This window comes from Cygnus olor, chromosome 2, assembly GCF_009769625.2.
Source record: "Cygnus olor isolate bCygOlo1 chromosome 2, bCygOlo1.pri.v2, whole genome shotgun sequence".
Lineage (NCBI taxonomy): Eukaryota > Metazoa > Chordata > Aves > Anseriformes > Anatidae > Cygnus > Cygnus olor.
In genome coordinates, this window is record NC_049170.1 from 140,147,048 (window position 1) to 140,168,412 (window position 21,365).

Sequence of the window (21,365 nt, forward strand, 5' to 3'; positions counted from 1 at the left end):
ATATGCGGTAGGAAAATAAAAAGTACAATTTCAGATTCATTGAATATTTGCATTTCTTTTTAGATTATCGACATAATGGGAGAGATCTTCAGAGTTCAACGCTATCAGTGCCAGAACAAGTTATGTCATCTAATCATTGCTCTCGATCAGGATCCCCTCACCGTGGAGATAGCATAGGACGGACTAGATCGTGGTCTCCTAGTGTCCCTCCCCCACAAAGGTAAATTGTTGTTTGAACATGCAGGTGTATAAATTTATGTGCTGTTGATCATGTGAAAATCCTGTGAAAATACTGGAATGAATCTACTGACCTTCAAAATGGGAATAAATTAATTAGATCTTATGAAATTATGTAAAGCCAATATTTTTCTTACATTATATTGATGTCTAGAAATTCACCTGATTTTGTATCGAAGGAAGGAAAGATTCTTCTCTAGATTTTTATTTTCAAGAGCTATTTAGAAGGTGCTTTGTAGCATGTGATGGTTTGACATTTTCTCAGAATTGTCAGTGGCTTTTTTCAATCCTTTTCTCTGTGCAGAATTAAGATCCTGGGGGTGCTATATTTCTTGCCCATAGTAGCTTTCTTTCTACATTTTTTTTCAGACTTTTAAATATCAATAGTAAATTGACTTACATACAATTTTATACTGAAAAATGACAGCTCTTGATCTTGAAAAGCTTCTGATAGCTTTTTATCTTGTAAAACAAAAGATCAGGACATTTCTTCCAAAAGCTGATCAATTTGGATAATTACTACTATTTGATTAAATATATTGTTTAAGTAGGAAGTAAGACTTTTCCTGCATGGATAAATTTTCTTAAGAGGAAGCAGAAATATGGATGTAAAGGGGAGTGAAGCCCATGTTCCAGTATTTTTTTTACTATGTATGGGTAGGTTTTCAATTAGTCTAATGCAGCTGGAATGAAAGGAGTAAGGTAATGTTCACAATTGTCATTTAATACTGAAGATTTGGCATCCAATATTCCCAATAAGGTACGTGTATGTATTCCTTTCTTCTACAGCTATTATGATTCTTGTGTTCTGCTTGCTTTTCTGTTATTTCTGTTTTTTTCTGTTAGCTTAAAATTCTCTTGACTTCATATTCTCTTACTTATGCATTTACTTACCATTTCCCCTAACAGATACAGACTAAATGATATCATTTTCCATTAGTGAAGTATTAGGATTCCAAATTATCCCATATCATCACAGACAGCTAACAGGCAGAAACTGTAAGTTTCTACTTGAAATCTAAAAGCATACATAAGTACAGCCTTGCTTTAAATGAGACATGCTGGTAATTAGATAAACAGTAGACACACAGGGGTCTATTCTGATTTCAACTATACTGATTTCAGACTAAGTAATTGCCTATGCTAACTCTCCTGGAGTTTCTTTTATGAGATATAGACATAAACGTGAGCAAAATCTCTCTTTTTTTCCTCTCTCTCTCTCTCTCTCTCTCGCTTTTTTTGTGTGTGGGCGGTGTGGGTGCTGTGTGCATTTTGGGCAGAATCTCTATGCAAGCTAGTAGTTAATACTTGTCTAGCACCATTGAAAAGCCTTTTAATTTTCTTGTTATTTTGTGTTCCTTATGTGTATGAAATGTTTCTTGCTTCCTGACTTTCTTAAAGCTAATATTTTAAATATAATTTTGAACTTACAGAGTAAACCACTTCAGCTGTTTCCTATAATGTCACAGTCAAATGCATTATTTATCTAATATTTCCCTGCCTACACCCCAAATAATTTCTTTGAGGATTTGTAGAGCCTAGAGAATTGGGTTGTTTGAACTTGAGACTTTGTAGAAAAGAAGAAGCATAGTCTTTGAATTACAGAAATGCCTTTTTAAACTCTAATGAAAATCTAGAGGTATCTGGCAAAGCTGTAAGCATTGTTAATCACATGCTTAATCACCATGTTTAGCTGAGTTTGTTATATATGTGCTGCTACAGGTATGTTCTAACTGCAGTAAGCATGTTGCACATACAGAGATTTCAGTTACTGATTGATGCCTCTGCAGACAAGAGCTCTTGGGTCACAGAAGCTCAAGGTGCTGTTACGCCGTAGAAGTCATTTTACAGTCCTCAGTCCTTCTACTGAATCTTGTTACTAAATGTGTATAGCTTGAAGCCCTTAAAGTTCACCAGTGCAGAGGTGAGAACAGGTTAAAAAGTCTTAAATAAAACAGTAGGAGACTCCTGTAAAGTTTTCAGCTAATGCATGTAATGCATGTAATGGGCTTTGTGATTCTGTCTAGATCAGGATGGAGTTTAGACAGGCACTGAACAACATCACATTTAGCTTTTTCTAAGAGTGCATTTGAAAAAGCAAGGTGAGGGTGACTGTAGTGATCTGGATGAGGGGATGAAGTGCACCCTCAGTAAATACACAAACGATACCAAGTTAGGCAGGACTGTCGATCTGCTTGAGGGTAAGAAGGCATTGCAGAGGGATTTGGATAGTCTGCATCAATAGGCTGAATATGATTGCATGACTTTCAACAATGGTAAGTGTCGAGTCCTACACTTGGGTCATTACGGCCCCATGCAGTGCTGTACGCTTTGGGAAGAGTGGCTGGCAAGTTGCCCAGCAGAAAAAGAGCTGGGAATGCTGGTTGACAGCTGGCTGAACATGAGCCAGCAGTGTGCCCAGGTGTCCAAGAAGCCAATAACATCCTGGTCTGCATCAGAAATAGTGTGGCTACCAGGACTAAAAAAGTGTTTGTTGTCCCCTTCTACCCTGCGCTGATGAGACCGTGCCTTGAATATTGTGTTCAGTTTTGGGCCCCTCTTTACAAGAAGGATATTGAGTTGCTCAAGCCTGTGCAGAGAAGACCAGTGAAGCTGCTGAAGGGACCAGCAGACGAGACTTAGGAGGAGTGACTGAGGGAACTGGGGTTGTTTAGTCTGGAGAATAGGAGGCTGAGGGGAGATGCCATTGATCTCTACAACTTCCTGAAAGGAGGTTGCAGTGAGGAGGGCACTGGTCTCTTTTCTCAGGTGGCAAGTGATAGGATGCATGAAAATGGTCTCAAGTTGTGCCAGGGGAGGTTTAGTTTGGATATTAGGAAGAAAGTCCTCACTGAGAGGGTAGTCAAGCATTGGAACAGGCTGCCCTGGGAAGTGTTGGAGCCACTATCCCAGGAGGTATTTAAGAGGCATATAGACATGACACTAGGAGACACGGTTTAGTGATGGGACTCAGCAGGTCAGGGTAATGGTTGGACTTGGTGATCTTGAAGGTATTTTCCAGCCTACATGATTCTATGATTCCACAGAAAGTGACTAGGCTGAAATGGTGTGGTAAATCTAGTAGGATGCTCAACATTCTCCACCATCACCAGCTGCAATTAGACCTTTTCATCTGCTTGTGCGTTACTTGGTTGCTTCACTCCATGCATGTTCTGTCAACTGCAAGAAGGAGTTTCAAAGGAATGGATAAATAAAGTGTGAAGGCAACTTTTCTTACATAACAAGTTTCATTGGTGAAAGTATGTAATTTCCTGGTAAACAGTAAATCTGGCAAACAAAGGCATCCTTAGCAGAATGAGAGAGAACTAATACAGTTTAACACTTTGAAGTACAATAAATATAGTTGTGTAGGATGTTAAAAAGCATCATGAAGTCAGAATCTGATGTAGCAGAGAAATCTGAAGATGAAATTATGTATTTAGAGCAGTAAGCCAGGAGCACAATCTTACTGAAAGCTATTTGAGCAGACAGGATGGTAAGGGGTTTTCAGGACTAAGGCTAACACTTTGGGCAGGAATTCTGATTGTGTGGGCAGAGAACAAATATCAGATCTTTGGGAATTTTTGCAAATAAATGACAACTTGATAAAGCTTTAATAGTTCAGTCAAAAGAAGGGCTGAATAAAATAAAACTATAGACAGAAAAATGCACTTTTTTGATTGTTTGTTTGTTTGTTTTTTGAAACCTGAATAAAAAGAGAGACTGTGGATGAGAATTGATTGTTGGTAAAGGTAGAAAAGTCAACAGAGAACAGCAGAGTACCGCTCTCAGCATCCATTTTAAAGTAAAAATATACATGAAATAATCCAACTGTGGGGTAAAGGTATTTTGGTATACGTCATTTTGGTATAAATGAGGTGGTTAAAACATGTACAGAGAAGGAGTTATGTGCCAGGCAGTTGCAGAGTAGAAGGTAGAAGAATTATACCTATTTTTAATATGGCAACTAGAATATTTAGTAGCTAAAGTAAACTTCATATTTGGCTTCATGAGAGCCAAAGTGAAGAAATGCAATTACAGAATCAGAATGGTTAAGGTTGGATGGGACCTCTGGCGGCCATCTGGTCCGACCCCCTGCTCATGCAGGGCCATCTAGAGCAGGTTGCCCTGCACCATGTCCAATCAATTTATTACAAGTGGAGTAAAGCTGACAGCAAAAGTTTGCATATAGTGCAATGTCTTTATATAGCACTTCTGTGCAGAAATAATTAACAGCATGGCTTCATCAGTGAAGGATACACATGTAGGTTGACACTTGCCAGGGACTGGCAAATGACAGAAGGTAAAGATGATAGGTGCCAAAGGGGCAGAAAAACGGGCAAAGAAGAACACAGGAACTGAATGGAATAAAAGTGAAATGAGGCCCACATTAGAGAAGACTGCAGGTGAGAACGGGAAGCAGAATTTCTTGACCTAAAATGTGAATTTACATGGAAGGAAGCATGCAAACCCTGTTATTCAGATCCAAACAGATCAATCATGATTTAATTATCCAATAACTGTCACATGTAACTGTTGCCTTCCTGTCTTACCGTTCTTGTAAATTTGTTTTACAAAGCAGAAAAGTGAAGTTAATGTGTTTCAGTCAGTATTGATGGCTAAACTGAGTTAAGCAATCTATGGACAATGCTTTGGTCTCACACAGGACAAAATCAAGCAGGTGATTGATGCCCTTTAACCAAGTCTGCGCTAAGTGTGCTAATAGTTGCTATTGGAAATTTTAAAAGTTTAATGAACAATTCTGTCTTTTTCAGATTCTATAATAGTGAGATTACAGAACAAACTTTCCAGTCAAAAAATAAAAATCTGCTGTTTTACTTATATGACAATGTTTTTAGCAGGCTCCACTGTACTGTAACAGCCAACAGTAGTAATTGTGTGTTAATACAGTTTACATATTTATAGTATAATCAGGCTCAAGAGCTCTTGGAAAATTCAGTGTATGTTTCATCTTGGGAAGGTAATTTTCATTGAATGTACTACTTTGGAAAGACTAAGGAATTCTTGTCTATAATTTAATGTTTTAATAAAATAATTGATACTCTCTCATTTCCAAACCAAACAAATATCAAAACAAAACAAAAAAGCTCTGGGGTTATCACCTTTGTCTGCAGAAAAAAAAATACCTTGAGATTTTAAATTATGTGAGCATGAAAACATACAAAAGACAGGTCAGCTAACCCATCTCATTTCCTTCACGTTTGCTAACAACTGTCTGTACAAACGAGTGAGGGGATGTGGCCCAGCTGCACCCAGAATTCAGAATCTGCTGTCTTTTATCCCTAGTCGGAATGTGGATCAGGGACCACGAGGGACACGATCTACTCCTGCTCATTACAATACCCTGAACCGAATGGAAAGACACCGTATAATAGATGACCACTACTCCCCGGACAGAGAGAGGTAAATATCTGACAGGAATTAAAAACAGCTGTAGCCTGCATTCGTCAATATGAAATACTTCAAAGAGGTAGCTCTCTAAAATAGATAACAAAATCACTTACCTAATCCCACAGGTGAGCATTTCCTTACTCATTAAAAAATATACAGTGTGCACAAGGCTGACAAAACAGTGAACGCTGTTTACCTTTGCTAAGAGGGAAACTGAAAAATATGTGACAAATTATGCTATATAAGACAAATAGCTTAGTTGTCCTTTTTATTAAAATATTTTATGTACTATATTCATAAATTCTCTAAGTACTGAATACCTCAAAAATTAACAGTGAACTTGGTCATTTTTGCTGCTGAATAAAGAGGCATAAAGATAATTTGAGCACAGTATTAACATAATACTCCCATTGTATACAGTGCAATTAAAATACATAACAAAAGTATATTCTAGGACTGTGTTTGTCTTTTCTAAACTTTGTGAGACATTGGATAATAAAATTAGCTATTATAGCAGTGTGCATTAGAATGAAATTGGGGTCTTTGTGTTTAGAAGCACATCTTACGATGACTAATGTTTTGCCTAATCGAACTTCCTAAACAATGAATGAAACTGTAGCAACCTGTATGAATTTTAATGATATAAAACAGAATTGCAAGCTCTAGTTGGCTATTATAGTCAATTTTACTGGAATAATTGTGGTATTGCCTCTGTGCAGTTACAAAAATATTTCTAAGATCTTTTCCACCTCATTGTCTTTAGGCCAAGAAATCACAAGTATGACGTAGTTGAACCTCCTTTTTTCATTAAAATGTTTGATATTTCTGTTTATGATGCAGAAAAATGCTATTCAGTTGGCTGATGAGGCTAGCTGATTTTTATACAGAAGGAAATAACTAAAGGATTCTAAGCTGTTTCCTTAGAATAAAATTAAAAAAGTAATAATAAAAAACAGAATGCTCTTGGGATAATACTAGATTGATAGTAAGACCAGTCTTCCTTGACAAGGTCTAAACTTATCCTTAGAACCTGTGTATGCCTCATGGAATGTTTTTGGGTTTGTTCACTGTGTGAGTTTGCTTGCTGCCTCCCACATATATGCATAGCTGTAATAAGTGGTCTGAAATACAGCATTGCAGTCTTTCCCCATCATTTACTCAAATATCCCCTACTGAACTGGCTTGGGTTAAAAAGAAAGAGAATCTATTTTTTTTTAGAACATGAGAGAAAAATGTCAGAAATTTGTCAATGATGAAAGTATTGAATTTTCACGACCATTCTTGATGAGTAGATATTTGCTTGTTAGGTATGTCCTGAATCTCTGAATGGAGGTGTATATGTCTTCTGTATTTTCCAAAACACAGAAGTTCTCCTGTTCCTTCATGGTTAGTGGTTGGCTAGGTAATTAGGTTGTTGACTAATTATACCTCTATTGCAACATATAGTCTCTGAAGCATCTTGGTCCTAGACGACACAGTAATAGAAAAAGACTAGTCCCAGACATTTGTAACATTTTATATTCATTGTTAACTAACAGTGGTTTTAGGAGTGGAAAGATTATTAGGCTTCAAATTATGTTACTGAATATTTGTCTGATACCATCTGTGTTACATGATAAAAAAAAGGATGGTGCATGCACAAGTCCTTGGAATAACACTTCAGTAGCATTAACTGTGAAAACTGCTGGAAATGCAGGCAGTTTGAAGTTGAAAAACTGCTTTTAAATGGGTTTATAAACTTTTTTCTTGTTATACTTATTTTGTTCTACACCTACCTCTGTGAAAAAAAAATAATCATACTTTGCTTTCCCATTGTTCTGATGATTTGCTGTTTCCATGGTCCATTTATACCTTGGAGCTGTTTGCAAAAAAGGGACTTTGAACAAGTACCTTCTTGTTGACAGGCTCAGTTGCTAAATTAAAATATGGCAGAGAATATGTGGAAGAACCTTTTTTCCTTCCTTTTCTAGGTAATTCAGCATAGAGTTGTCTAACACATATGGTACTAAGGAGTTAGTTGCAACTGAGTATGAGAATGTCTAATGACCTCAAGGCTGATGGCAATGTGCACATTCCCTCAAAACCAATTAGTGAAAAGTTAGAAGTGGAAATCAGATTATTTAAAAAAGCAGAAAGACACACATTTTTAGTTTAGTTGGAGATGATTTTAATTTTTCAAGCACCAAGCTTTTAAATATGTCGAACTTTGCTGTTGAACCATATAAAAGTGTAAAGAGTGTTACTAAAAAGGGAGGATAGTTGTGTTGCCAATCTCCTTAGTGTATCACTTAAAAATTGCTATTGAGTAATAGATCAGAAAAAATGGACAATCATAATGGATGAACAATAAGAGAATGATAGAACTTTCTTGTGTCAACCAAATTTGGTTCATGCAAGCTCTAGCAGTGGAACAGAAAGTCTTGTTTTGCATTCAGAATTACTTACGGACTTTGCAATAAGCACAAGATAGTCAGGATGTAAGTGTACTCCAGTCATTCCATTTCCACAGAAATACTCAGGAATCAACTTCTCAGTCTAATACGTAAACTGGAATATTAATTAAATGGTGAGAACTGGTCACAGAGAATGAACATTGAAAGGAATGGCTAGTCTTCTAATGCCTCATCTTTACTGTTGAGTGAAATATCCCAAGGAATAAAGACCAGGTTAAACTCCTCTTGCACAGTAAGAACAGGAGGGAATGCAGCATGTGGTACAGTGAGGCACTCTGTGTACATGTGTGTGCTTTCAAGTATGCTTCTAAATCTGGTTTGTTATGTGAAGCCTGTGCCTGGTTACTAAATACTAGAATTAGACAATCTGAATTACTGATCTCTGTTTTGTTACCCTCATGGTTTACTGAATTTTATGAACGTGTGAGGAAATGGACAAATAGGTGAGTGATAACAGAAAATTTTAAGTCATCACTTTCTGTTCACTGAAAAAAAAGAGCATTATAATGCTTGCCTATATCTCTGGAACTGTCTTGTCAGAATAGTGGAAATCTGTTTCCACCTGGTGCAGAGGAGAGAGAGAAAGTGTGTGTGTATGTTTACATACCTGGTTGCATTGCAAAAGCTATAGTACTTCCTCATCAGACTAATTTCATTACTTTAATGTAAGTGAAATGAGTTACTTCTGCAAATTGCCCTCTCTGTAGCAAAATATGTAATGTTTCAGAAATCTGTGAGGCAGCAGACTTAAATTTTTATTTTGCTGTACCATTGTTTCACATTCTTCTGCCATCAACTACTATAATGTAGAAAATAAGGAGTGTGTGGTAAAAGGCTGGAAGTCTAAATGGAGGTTGCCAAATAAAAGTATCTTGAAGGTCTTGTGTTTTTTTTTTTTTTTTTTTTTTTTTTAATGTGCTGTGTTTAAAACATGCCCATGTCTCTGTGGTTTTCCATGCATTCCTACTTGCATGTGCATGAGATCATGATTTTCATAAACAGCTCAAAAGAAATGTTTATTTTGGGTTCAGTTCTGGAACATTTTGGAGTTGTTTTGCAACCAATTACATTATGATTTTACTATGTAATGACTTACATTATGCTTTTAGGTGTTCTAGATTGGCTGTTAGCCAAATCAAAGTTTTGCATGTCTTGGTTTTGAACAGGGAGAAGTAGGTAAGTCCTAAGCATCTCTGATGTTTTGTTGTTAACATAAAAATCTATAAAATTTATTTGAAGCTCAGTACATAAAGTATAATAACAACAAAACAAATAAGAGTATTGACTGGATGCTCAGAAGACAGACAGCATTTAAACCTTTTGCTTTGCATGCTGAAATACGTAAACCACGGAACAATCTGCAGCCTCCTAATGTGCATCTTATCATATTTTGACCTAAATGATGTCAGTCATTCTGTCTTCCACACAGATATGGCATGCACCTTTCCTTTCTTGATTAGCTTGCATAATTTATGGAACAATATTGTGGTACATCAATGGAAACCATTTCCGGAGAAAGAGAGAGACGTGCTTACATGAATAATACGTGTAATATTATTATTGCAGCTAGAAAAAATGCATATTATGGAAATGCTACAGACTATTTAGGCTATATATTCTTGATTTATGGTGAATGACTTGATTTATGATGAACACCAGTAAGTTACTGGAGACACGGTTCTACACATTCATGTGTAGAACTAATTTTTCCTCTTAATGAATTCAAACACAGTGTTATTTTTTTTTGTGTTGCACTTGTAAGAACATATTATAATGCATTCTTATATATTATAAATTAGCATGTATAACCTGTTCTAAACAATAGGGAAAAGTATAAATAGCCAACAGTGCCAGAGGACCAGGTCAAGTATAAACTAATGCTTACTTGAAGTCGCTGTATGGACAAGCAGAGTTTTGAGTGGTACGAAAGCATATATCAAACTTGTCAAAGTTAATTATATATCAGACAGTATATGTGATTATATCTAAATGGCAGCTTACTCTGATTCTAAATTCCTGAATTTAAAAAATGGTTAAACGTTCACAAGCAAAAGTCTCGGGACTTGATAAGAGCACTAGAGCTCTGAGTTTTCTACAAGTATTAGGACAAAACTTGATACCAGAGATCAGGCACTTATGATAATTTAGTGGGGATTTGGGAAGTATCTAGGAGTCAAAACTGAAGTCAAGCATTTACTGCTGGTGTTTCTTTTGTATAACAGTAAGTGAAGGGAACAGTCTGAGGTGTTCTGTCTTGCGGACAGTAAGTTAAGCTGTGTGGAAATAGCAGTTGCCATTAAATTCATGTTCTGCAACACTGCTTGAAGTCCTAGTTTTGTTTAAAGCTTTTCTTTTTAACAGCTCTTTGAATATATTGCATTTGAATATATTGCATTTATTTGATTTTGAAAGACTGTCAAGAAAGACTGTCAACTATTTACTTAAGAGAGAAAAGGGGAAGCGAAAGTGAATTGTTAACATCAAACTGCTATCTATCAGCTGGAAGCACTTAATTACCTCTTAACAGTAATGTAATATTTGCAACAGTTTTGCAGTCTTACTTCCAGCACTTCATCTAAATCATTTAAGGGCATATTCCTATAGACGTAGCCTGTGAATAACTACAGAATGGTGAATATAGAGTGATATGCAGATGTTTGCCATTGTTGCATGTATCATAGCTGCTATAGGGTGGACTCCTACATTTTTATTTGATTGTTCTTCCTGTGGGTGTACATATGTTCTAAAGGAAATTTTATGAACATGACGGAATTATTTTTTAATGCTTCTTGGCAGCATGATGACTACTGGGCTGTTATGTGTACACTGATTTTAGTATTCAGGTCCACGTATTAGTTCAAGGACACTAATACAATTTACAGCCTGCCGTGTAGCTCTGTGATTATTTTCTTAATCATTAGTCCTTCTTAGGGCTTTGTCTTCTAATTTTCAACTAATGGTGTGAAATTGAGCCCCACTGAATGGTGTACAGCTCCTCACTCATGTACCAACCTGTCTGCAAATAAATTGTATAACCAGGGACTTAACTTACACTCTTTTTATAGTGGTGGCTATATGCTTTTGCATTTGTTTGGGAAGCAGTGAGCACAAACATCTCTTATACTACATACAATTATCCTGTTATGCTTATAAAGAATATTTACATGTGGCCGATTGATATATTTTATCCATGTACAAAAGAGACAAAGATCATGTGTGTAATATAGCTACCAGTAACAATTTGTCTGATTACTAGAAGATCATTAGTTACAAGCAAATTAAGACATGAGAAGTAAAAGTGTTTTGTACTTCTATTGTGGACTTTTGTTATTAGATGACTTCAAAATACCCCAACTTCAGAGGACCTGTAGACCAGGGACTCTCTTTTGCATTCAAATAAATCATTGAAATCATTGTAAATTGTGAAAAAAAAGTATTTAAAAAAACTTTATTTTCTGTACTTTGTACATGTATTTGTGCTAAAAGAGAAATAATAGTCTATTTTTAATAACTTGAGAATATCTACTGCTGTAATATATAATTATTATTTTTTTAATTTTCTTCGAAGTACAAACAAAATGTAAATACCTTGTTTTCATTATTTTGAAATGCATGGATTTCTTTTCTGGCATGTTCTGTTACATCATATGATGAATATCTCTTCAATACCTTTTTGAGTAATAATGAGGATTTCATGTAATTTCATCTTTTATCACAGTAGGATCAATATTAAAAAACACCCTCAGAAACAGTAAAGCTCCGGAGCTCGCTGTGTGGGGGCAGACTGGCAGGTCTCCCAGTGGCATTAGCCTTTCAGACAAAGTAATCCTCTGCCAAAGATATTGTTCATACTGAAGTTATCACTGCCTTCAGGCAAGGGAATGGGCAATATGACTTCTTGAGATTGCTTTCAGACACACATGTAGCCCCTGTATTCTCAGATTTTTGTGTCTTGTATTGTGTGAAGTGTATCATTCCTTCTCCATCTTATTGTCTCATATTTGTTTTTTTCTTCCTGCCATCTGCTCAGTCATTATGTTACTTTACCTCGTTCCCGGTACACGCAGTCCACAGATCACCATCGTAGAGATGCCAGGTATATGTTTTCCTCTGTGTGACTCTGTGTGGATCATGCATGTACTTCTATGTACCTACATGTCCACTTCTGCTTTTATCAGTGTGTGTGCAGTGGTAGAAAACTTAGAAGAGCTGAGTTAATATCAGCATTAGATTTCCTAACATAGTATGTAGGCAATCACTGGGTAATTCTTCATATACTTCACTTTTAAAAAATTTTTTTACTGCCAAAGGACCGCAATTGGTAGTACATGAACATGTTGCTATCTGCACATTATTACAATGTCTTTTAAAAAGTCAATAAATAAAATTATGTAAATCAAAAAACTGCTAATTCAAATTAGTTCTGCTAAATTCACCAAAGTTCCAAACTGAGTATTCTTCAAGTATTTCTGTTGCTTAAATTTCTTGCTTTTCATATTGTTTTGTCCTCATTTCACCTTTGTGTTGCTTTTCATTGTGTTCACCCTTTATGTTTTGGCAGCCAGGATCACACAATGTATCCTCTTTTTTGCGAAGATGCAATCAGATTACTTCGCTCCCGTAAGATGTGCCGTACCTATTCTGAGGGTGCTTACTATGATCTTGAGAGGTATAATTGATGTGGAGCATATTGTTAGTTCTACCTCTTACACTTCGATAGTACTGTGTTTGGTTTCCAAACTAAGAATATGATCTATGTTTTAAGTGACAGATACACACAGTGAAGAAGTTTCATGATATATTTTATGATACTCTGTGAGTATGTATATATTTAAGACTCAGTACTATGGCAGAATCCTAATAGAAGCTAAAGCGTTTTATAGAAGTCAGTTTCATAAATTAGGTTATATGGTTATTATGTATAAGGGTCTTTGTATAACACTTATTTTTGCTGGAATTTTTCAAAGTGCTTTTGGTACTTATTATTCTCTTTGAAATAATGAGGAAATGCTTATCTACTTCAAAGTACACAGAAATAGAGTCTTTCTGAAATCTCATATTTTGTTTAACTGAAAAATGAAAAATACAGTGAAATGTACAAGTACAAGCTTATGTTGTAGATATTTATATAGTGCTTATTCTGTAATTTATGAGTACTTGTATACATTCACAATGACTGTGTGTGATTACAGACAATCAGTGTTCCTATTTATATCTAAAAATAATGTAGAGAGAAGTTAAGCCCATAATAATTTCTGTGAAGTAATTATGGTTGGAATACAGTTGCTTTTAAGAGATGAAATATGACATGCTGTTGTTGCACTACAAATGCAAAAAATACTACTGTGATTATGATATTTTCAGCAAATATTGCAAAACAGAAGAAAGACTCCACGATCGTGAGTGGATAGGAATAAGGATATAAATCCAATAAACTGTAAGCCACTTAAAAAGAAGTGGTGGCTTCATATTTTAAATAGTAGTTATAAAGGCTGATATGGCCATTGCTTTGCAAGAGGCTCTATATAAAATTTTTCATGCCAAGCACTAAAGAACTGTTGATATATTAACTTCATAACTTCCATCTGGATATGAGTTTCTCTGACAATTTCATTAAGGTTTGCTCTGGATTCAAGACATATATAACCATTTTTTAGTAGGTGTAAAACTAGCTTTTGATACAGAAGAAAAGTAGAATCTGAAAATCTTACAATATCATAGAACTATCCCTTCTAAAGAAATATTGCTTTTGAAAAATTCTCCAATATAATAGACATTATAAGCTTTAGAACTCAGTTAACATTTGATTTGAAATGATGCCGTTTTACATGAAACCTGATATGAAGTGCGTACTCAGTAGTTCAGTCCATCTATAAAAACTTTATTAAGGAGAATGATTTTTACTTTGTTTTCTGAAAATATGTGATGAAAATTGCTCATACTTACATTTTTTCAATAGATAATTTTTATATACTGCTATGTGCCTTACTTATATACTGGCATTTGCGTTGGTGTATCTGAACCTGTTTCATATTGCTGGCTCTATCTGTGACTGTTCAGATATTGATTATAGTTGGAGCTATTAAATTGTCTTAGTTTGAGAAACTTGACTTGCAAATCTTCATCTTTGTTTCTACAGAAATTAGTTTCTCCAAAAAATAAAGAGCAATGAAAATAGAGGACAAAAGTGATAATAAAGTGTTCAGAAAGATGAAAAAGACAGAATTTAAGCAATGTGATGGAGTAAATCTTTTCCAGGGCTTTGTTTAAGAGAAGGCCTATTAAAGTTAATTCCTCCTAGGTCAGAGAGGAAAATCTAAGATGAAATGGCATGTCCTCAGCTCCCTGTTAGAGCAGTATCTTGAGATTCCTTGGGTCTAGGAACTGATCCTGGGTCCTCTGCTCCTCTTGAATCCAGGCTCCCTGTGAGTATGTTAGTGTTAAGTTTCTCAAGTCATATTACCAGATATGAGTTATTCTGAGTACCTCATAGTTACTTATCATTTTTCCTGTTTTTTTGTCCTTTTTGTCTTTCCATTTTCTGACAGTAGTTCTCTAGGCATTTAAGGACCATTTAAAGCATAACCTTTATTCAATTTCTCATTATACATTGCAAAACCCTAAGTAATTTCCTCTTCTTTAAGTTTTGGAAATACATGAAAAAATGCTTCTTAAACAACATTTCCTCATCTATCTTTACAAATTTTTTTCCCCCATTTTTTTCTGGTTTAGTTCTTATCTTAAAATACATTATTGTTGTAGGTCAAGGTGTTAGTCACATCTTCTTAGTTCCATCTGCTTAATCAATGTCATATTGATACAAGCAGCAACCTCTCTTCATGTCTTTTATTTTCACTTTTTAAAGCATGTAGAATAACTATTTCCAGCTTCCACTATTCATCAAAATTGCAAAGATTGTTCTATAATGTCCAGCATTCATGGAAGAATCTTTCATCTGGAACAGAGTTAAATCACTTTGAATCCACCAGTGTGGATGTCCTACAGACAGGACAGATATACATCAGTCAAAATTACTTGTCTTCTTTATTATTCCAGGCTCATTTGGTTGTGTATCTGGTAGTTATTCACAACCAGTCCATTAACTCTTTTGTTCTCTTCAAGCATTTTTTTCCCCAAAGAGTTGACTGTTTGGTTCTCTTTTGTCCTTTCTCTACTGGTGTTTGTTTCAGTTACTGCCTATCAGCTTTGATAGTCTTTAGTTCTATACTTGTATGATGAATTTCCATTATGAAGCACCTGAATTTCTGCATTCATTCTTAGTCTATGGCATTTTGACTTTTTTTTTTTTTTTTTTTTTTTTTGTGATAGTTCCCCCTTTTTCAAGGGGTCCAGCTATTTCCCTCCCGAAGGAAGTGCAGGCAATGTTGACAAGATGCTTGCTCCAACATATATCTGAGAAAGACAATAGGCACATGTGCAGCGTCAGTGACTTCACTGCCCTTTGGACACTGGCTTTCTCAAGTACTCCCTGTACCTCTGTACCCCACGCAAGTTTTCCTTGGCTCTTTAATGTGGCAGCACTAGCTGGTATCAGTTCACGCTGCCGGAGCTACTCACATTGAACATATATAAGACATCATGGCTGGACATGTAGTGCTATAATTACATTCTTATTTGTATCCCCCAGTTCACAGTTTTCTGGATTATTGCAGGCTAGTTCATAATTTGACATTCACCCATTTTAAATTGTCTGACATAGACATCATCTCAATGACAGAATGATCTCAAGATTTTTATCCCAGTTGTTTTTTAAATGAAAACATGCTGTTTTTCTCGGTTTACCAATATTAGTAGTTCCTCCCAAATAAATATCTTCTGAAAGCCTCTCACAGCATGAAATTATTTCTCAACTTTTCTATCTCAGAGCTCATCTTAGTCACTGAGGACACCACACTTTGTGCTATTTTCATTTTTTCACTTGTCCATTGAGGTTTAAGTTTGGAAGATGGTAAAAGGTGACTTCTGCACATTTTGTGTAAAATGTGCAGTTTATTTCAGGCCAAATTTCAGTTGCTTCACTTAAGGAAACAAACTTCTGCTTCCATTCTGTTCTTTGGCTTTCATTTTACCAGTCAGAAATTTCGCAGAGTCCATATCCTATACTTGGTGAAATTCCCTGGTTGCTTAAATTCTGTTTTCCTGTTGATGTAACTTTTCACTACTGAATTGTATCTGAATATAATTTGAAAGTAGAAGTTTAAAATGACTTATATATGAAAATATATGTTCAGAAGATACTGCTGAACATGCAGTAGATAAATGTGTTCTGTGTTCATTGCTATCTTAAAAATACAGTGAGGGAAAGCACATCATAAAAGAAGCAACCTTTAAAATGTCTGAAATACCTGTGCTGTTTATTCCATATTCAGGAGGACTAGGCATGAGAGAAGAGTGCCTAATACATATTATGATGACACAACCTATACTCCTGAAAGGTATTTTTATTCCTATCATAAAAATAGATAAAGATGAGCAATGCATTTTTCTTGAAGTGTAGTCTAAAATTTTTAATTCATCTAGACTGATACTTAAGTTTATAGTGCACTATGGGCAGCATTTTATTAAATACAGACCAACTAATCTCCAGAGCTTTAAGTACTTCATTTTCTTTTAGCCCTTTATTGCCTTCACTCTGGAGCTTTTTTTAAGGGTATCTCTTATTCAAAAAAAAAAAAAAAAAGTTCATTGGAAGATGTGGGAGGAAAACTGATTAGTGCATAGGAGTTAGCTATAACTGAAGGCTTTTCCCCACTTAACTGAAGCATATTTCTAATGGCTAACATTATCAGTCACAGAGAGTGATTATAGGAAAATTTAGAATCGTCAATTTCATTCTTTTAATATGTTGAATGACTTAAAGTCCTCTGCTTTTGACATGTTAATACCCATACTGACTTAAAAATGGCTGAAAGTCTTCAACCTGATTCTGAGTGCTTGCTGTGCTGGAGCCAAGAGCACTATTGCTCTTCCTAAATTTTTATAAGCATATAGTGTATCACAGTGAACATAATATAACTAAAATCTGAAGTGTAATCTGAAAGCTTTCAGAGTATCTCTGGAAGTAGTTATTTGATAATAACATTTCAGGTTTAAAGAGAGACACAAAGTCCAAAAAGAAAGATATCCAAAGAAAGAAGCAAGTTTATATTCCTATTCTTTTATACAATTAGACCTTTATATTTCTTTGTCTATTTTTAAATCAATATCTGATGTCTTTATACAGTATGGGAGCAGATAAAGCAAGGATTATTTACTAATAGCAAGAATTTTATTTTGCTGCTATGAATAAGCAGTCATATTTAACAAAACCTAAGCTGCAATTTTAAAGCCATTCTTGTTTATTTATGGTGCCTATAACAAAGCACTTTTACAAAAGAATCTTACCTAAAATGCTGGCTAACTGGAGACACTGGCTTCAGTTTTAAGGTTTAAAGTTTTAAGTTTCAGTTTACACAAGCAGGGCAAGTGTAAAGATACATCTGTCCTTCTCCAGCTGTATTCTAATTTAGACTAAACTAAATCTAAATCTAATCTAAGTTAAATTAAACTAAAGTATCTTTCATCCAAGCAGTGATTCTGGCTACAAACTATGCCAAAAATGCCATTACTAGTGCCATCCAATTTGAGATAGAAGAAAAAAGAGCAGCTAAGCGACACTCACATATACTGCACCCCATACTGTTTTCCTTCAACATAATGACCAGGAAGTGTGAGATCATGTAGTTTGTGAATATATTTCAAAAATTCAGATTCTGAAACCTGAGAAGTTAGCAAAAAATGGAGGTATGCAAGAAATCCATCATGTATCGTGCTATGGTTCCTGGAAAAAAAAAAGTTAATGAAAACCCTCTGATATATATTCAATATTCAAGCCATTAAACAGTTCAACCTGCAGAGTTTGGCTGGGACGTTCAGTACAAACAAAGGAAGACTTATATTCAAGTTGGACACACCATGATCCCTTGATCTTTTCTGAAAATCCCTGCCTTGCTTCTCACCCACTGTCATGTGGAAATCATTGAGCAGTAGGATGACTGCAGTTCCAATGCTATACCTAAGCAGGACATTGAAAATCTGGAACTCACGTACGCAGTTGAAGCCCCTTGACCAAATATTGGATGGTTTGCATATATTCTTGACATACTGGGGTAAAGCTGCTGAAATAGATTATCCTTTGTTGTCTGATATCAAAACGTCATTTTTGTCCCATTGTTTCTTTTCTCCATGGCTCTACTTTCAGATAAAATGTTTCTACGTGAGTTTTGATGTTGTCTTCAACTAATTTGTTGAAATGCAGCTGCAAATGTTTAGGTAGCCCATATTTAATACCTAGAAGAATAATGTAGGTATTAAATTTAATTGGTTTTCATTGATCTGAATGAAGTGAGTTTTCCTCTGCTTCTTAAACAACCATAAAAAGCAAGCAAATAGAAAAATGAATAAATTAGAAAAAGTTAGGCGTGTGAAGTTAAAACCCGTATTTTACATTATTGCTACACAGGATGTTATTTTTGTGAATGTTAAATCTCCACAATTACTTCTTAGTTACTCCAAAAACTCAGTAGCCATTGAAAACTTGAAGATTTTTGTGTAAGAAAAGATTAGGGATCAGTTAGGGTTTATGGAACTGAAATTCATGGCTAAACTGCTGAAAAGAACAAAGGTAAAATATATTAAGAATTCAGTCAGGAAAAATAAAAAATACAGCGCTTGTTTTTTTAATTTAAAAAGATTTCATTTTCTTCGTACCTAAGAGAAAGTAAGAAATGTAAAAAGTGATTTGGAAACATTTGGAAAGCTTCCCATTTTATTGAGAAGTGGTCGTGTCATATGAATTAGAGTGTTATTAATAATACATATGTTTCTTTATAACACTTCTTTATTTTAACTGCATTGTAAAGGTGGTACAATGGTGCAAGTTCATGGGCAGATCATGTAGTCAATGGTTCAGCTGAAAATTATGGGTAAGTAAAGAGTGTAGTGTTGCAGATGTAGCTAAAATGTATTTCTGATCTTTATAATAAGAATTCGTTTATTATTGTACTAAATTTATTCCTAATAAGTACATTTTTTCTTTATCTCTTGCTTTCTTGACTCAGAACCGAGGCACATTTATGTCTTCTTTACCAAGATTAAGCTGTTTTATTCAGTTACAGATAGAAAAAGAACATTAATTATGTTTGAACTATTTTTAAAATATGTTCTCACTGTTAAGGGCTGCTTTAATGAAAAAGGGCTTTTTAAGTGATAATACCTGCCTACATTCACGCTGCTGGGGCATGTGCCTTTGAGACCTAATTCTTTTTAGATTTAGAAAAGTCCTAGCTCCAGCTGTCTAACCTATCTCCCCATGTGATTGATGTATCACCCATGTAAAGCACTGTGTACATTAAACTCTTCAGTTCTCCCCACCTGTACTTGGCTCCTGATCAAAGGAACACACAGATTTTCTTTACAGAAACTTATGCTATTAGTTCTTTGACTTTACTGCTTCTCCCTCATTTTCTTCTTGCTCTTGCAACATTTATCTTCTTTATTTTTACTCATTTCCTTTGTGAATGTGCACAGAGCTTGCTTCCTTCTGCCTTTCTATATCTTCTAAGTAGGAGCTGGACTATGTCAGTGACATATTTTGGCTGACTAAAACTAACATATGGTATGGGTCCAAGTTGCTGATAAATCCTAAAGTTCTTGAGTTAAGCTCCCACTGATTTTCTGGGAATTTTTCCTTGATGAAGTCTAATAAGAGTTACAAAACTATATCTCAAAAATATTTGTTATGTAATTGTGTAATTATGCGAAATAATTTTGTGCATTGGTATCTCAAAAGCTATAATTTTGTGCAAAAAATTATAACTTAAATTGTCCATGAATATTGAACTAATTCTTTGCATTGGTTTATTTTTTACTTATCAGTAAGTTTAATATTGACCCTACTTTGAATTCTGTGATGCTATTTATTCTTTTGTGGCTGTACAAGGGAATATATATCTTTGCAGACACAGTCATGTGCCTGAAACAGATAATTGGAAGACTGTAAGGCTATACTCAGTTGAATAAAACAAGCTGTATAAAACAGCTTTATATTGAGAACAGAAGAATTACCTAAGGGGTTACTTACAGTTCACCTGTAGTCCTAAGACTATTAAAAGAAAATTGTAATTCATATTTGTCCAATATATGTTGACTAATACAGGAATTCTGTATAAGGAATTCAGAAAGTAAAGGAGAATGTTAGTGACTTTGTTAAATCAAAACTAAAAAAATTGGCATAAAACGTTTTCATGAAAATTTCTCTGCTTTCTGGATGGGTTTATGAGGGTCTTTTGGCATAACATCAGTGCAGCCATAGAGAATTGGGACAATATTTCTTCACTAGCTCATTGAGGCAGAGTTCCACTGTTTGCTGGCTCTTCAATTTTAAGTGTTTTCAGTATATGCTTTATTTATGCTGACAGTAAGTGCCATGTGTAGTAGTTCTTCCTGGGACAGTGCACAAGCATACTGAAAATGGACAGCATTTGAAGAAGGCTGAAAAGTGCTTAGTGTAAACAAGGCTTTTGTATTTGTTTGTGATAATTGCATTAAAATAGTTTTAGCTTACTTGTCTTGGATTTAGTACAGTATACATGCTAACATAGGTAAGTATCTGAGAAAAAATCAGATTTGTAACTGGAAAAAGGAACTTATTTTTAGTACTCTGTCCCAATTTAAATTTATCTCCAAAAGCTGTGCAAAAAGAAAGAAAGGGTAAGAACATTTGTTGCAAATCAATATGACTTTTAAGTACACCATAAGGCATAGAACATACTTTAATAGAATAAGGACGACTGAAATGGATTAGATTCTGTTCATATCAATAGATTTACTGAACACCTTTAATGGTAACAGTATGATAGCTCTTTCATGATTTAAGAGCTTTAAAGGTAACAAAGAATTATATAACTGCTTATCTTGGAATGATCTGATTGAAATCCTGTTCTCATCAAGTCACAAAAGTCTTGTTGACTTCATTGAGGTCAGAGTTACAGGTCTACTGCGAGAAGTTAAGAGGGTAAATAAACATGGATATATACTATTAAGCATAGTTTGAGATATTTTATTAATTAAATGTCTGCCACATTCTTGATCTTCTAAAATGTTAACTAAAAAAAAGAGACCAACTACAACTTGTACAACTCAAGTTTGATTTAAGATATGAAAAAAAAAAACAGCACAAACTACCAAGGACAAGTGCTTTGC

At 34.9% G+C, this 21,365-nt stretch overlaps 1 protein-coding gene across 23 annotated transcripts in view; it reads left to right on the forward strand.

Annotated features, from left to right (window-relative positions):
- Window positions 1–21,365, forward strand: part of RIMS2 (regulating synaptic membrane exocytosis 2) — a 468,287-nt gene that overhangs the window by 304,818 nt on the left and 142,104 nt on the right. For 17 of the 23 annotated variants that reach the window (XM_040546644.1, XM_040546648.1, XM_040546649.1 and 14 more), the window contains 2 exons: window positions 64–220; window positions 5,545–5,661. In XM_040546644.1, the coding sequence (XP_040402578.1) occupies window positions 64–220; window positions 5,545–5,661 (274 nt within the window). Of the gene's footprint in view, window positions 1–63; window positions 221–5,544; window positions 5,662–12,132; window positions 12,199–12,663; window positions 12,772–16,492; window positions 16,559–19,024; window positions 19,088–21,365 lie in introns of all 23 variants that reach the window. The other 6 variants (XM_040546640.1, XM_040546641.1, XM_040546661.1 and 3 more) reach the window with 1 other exon arrangement.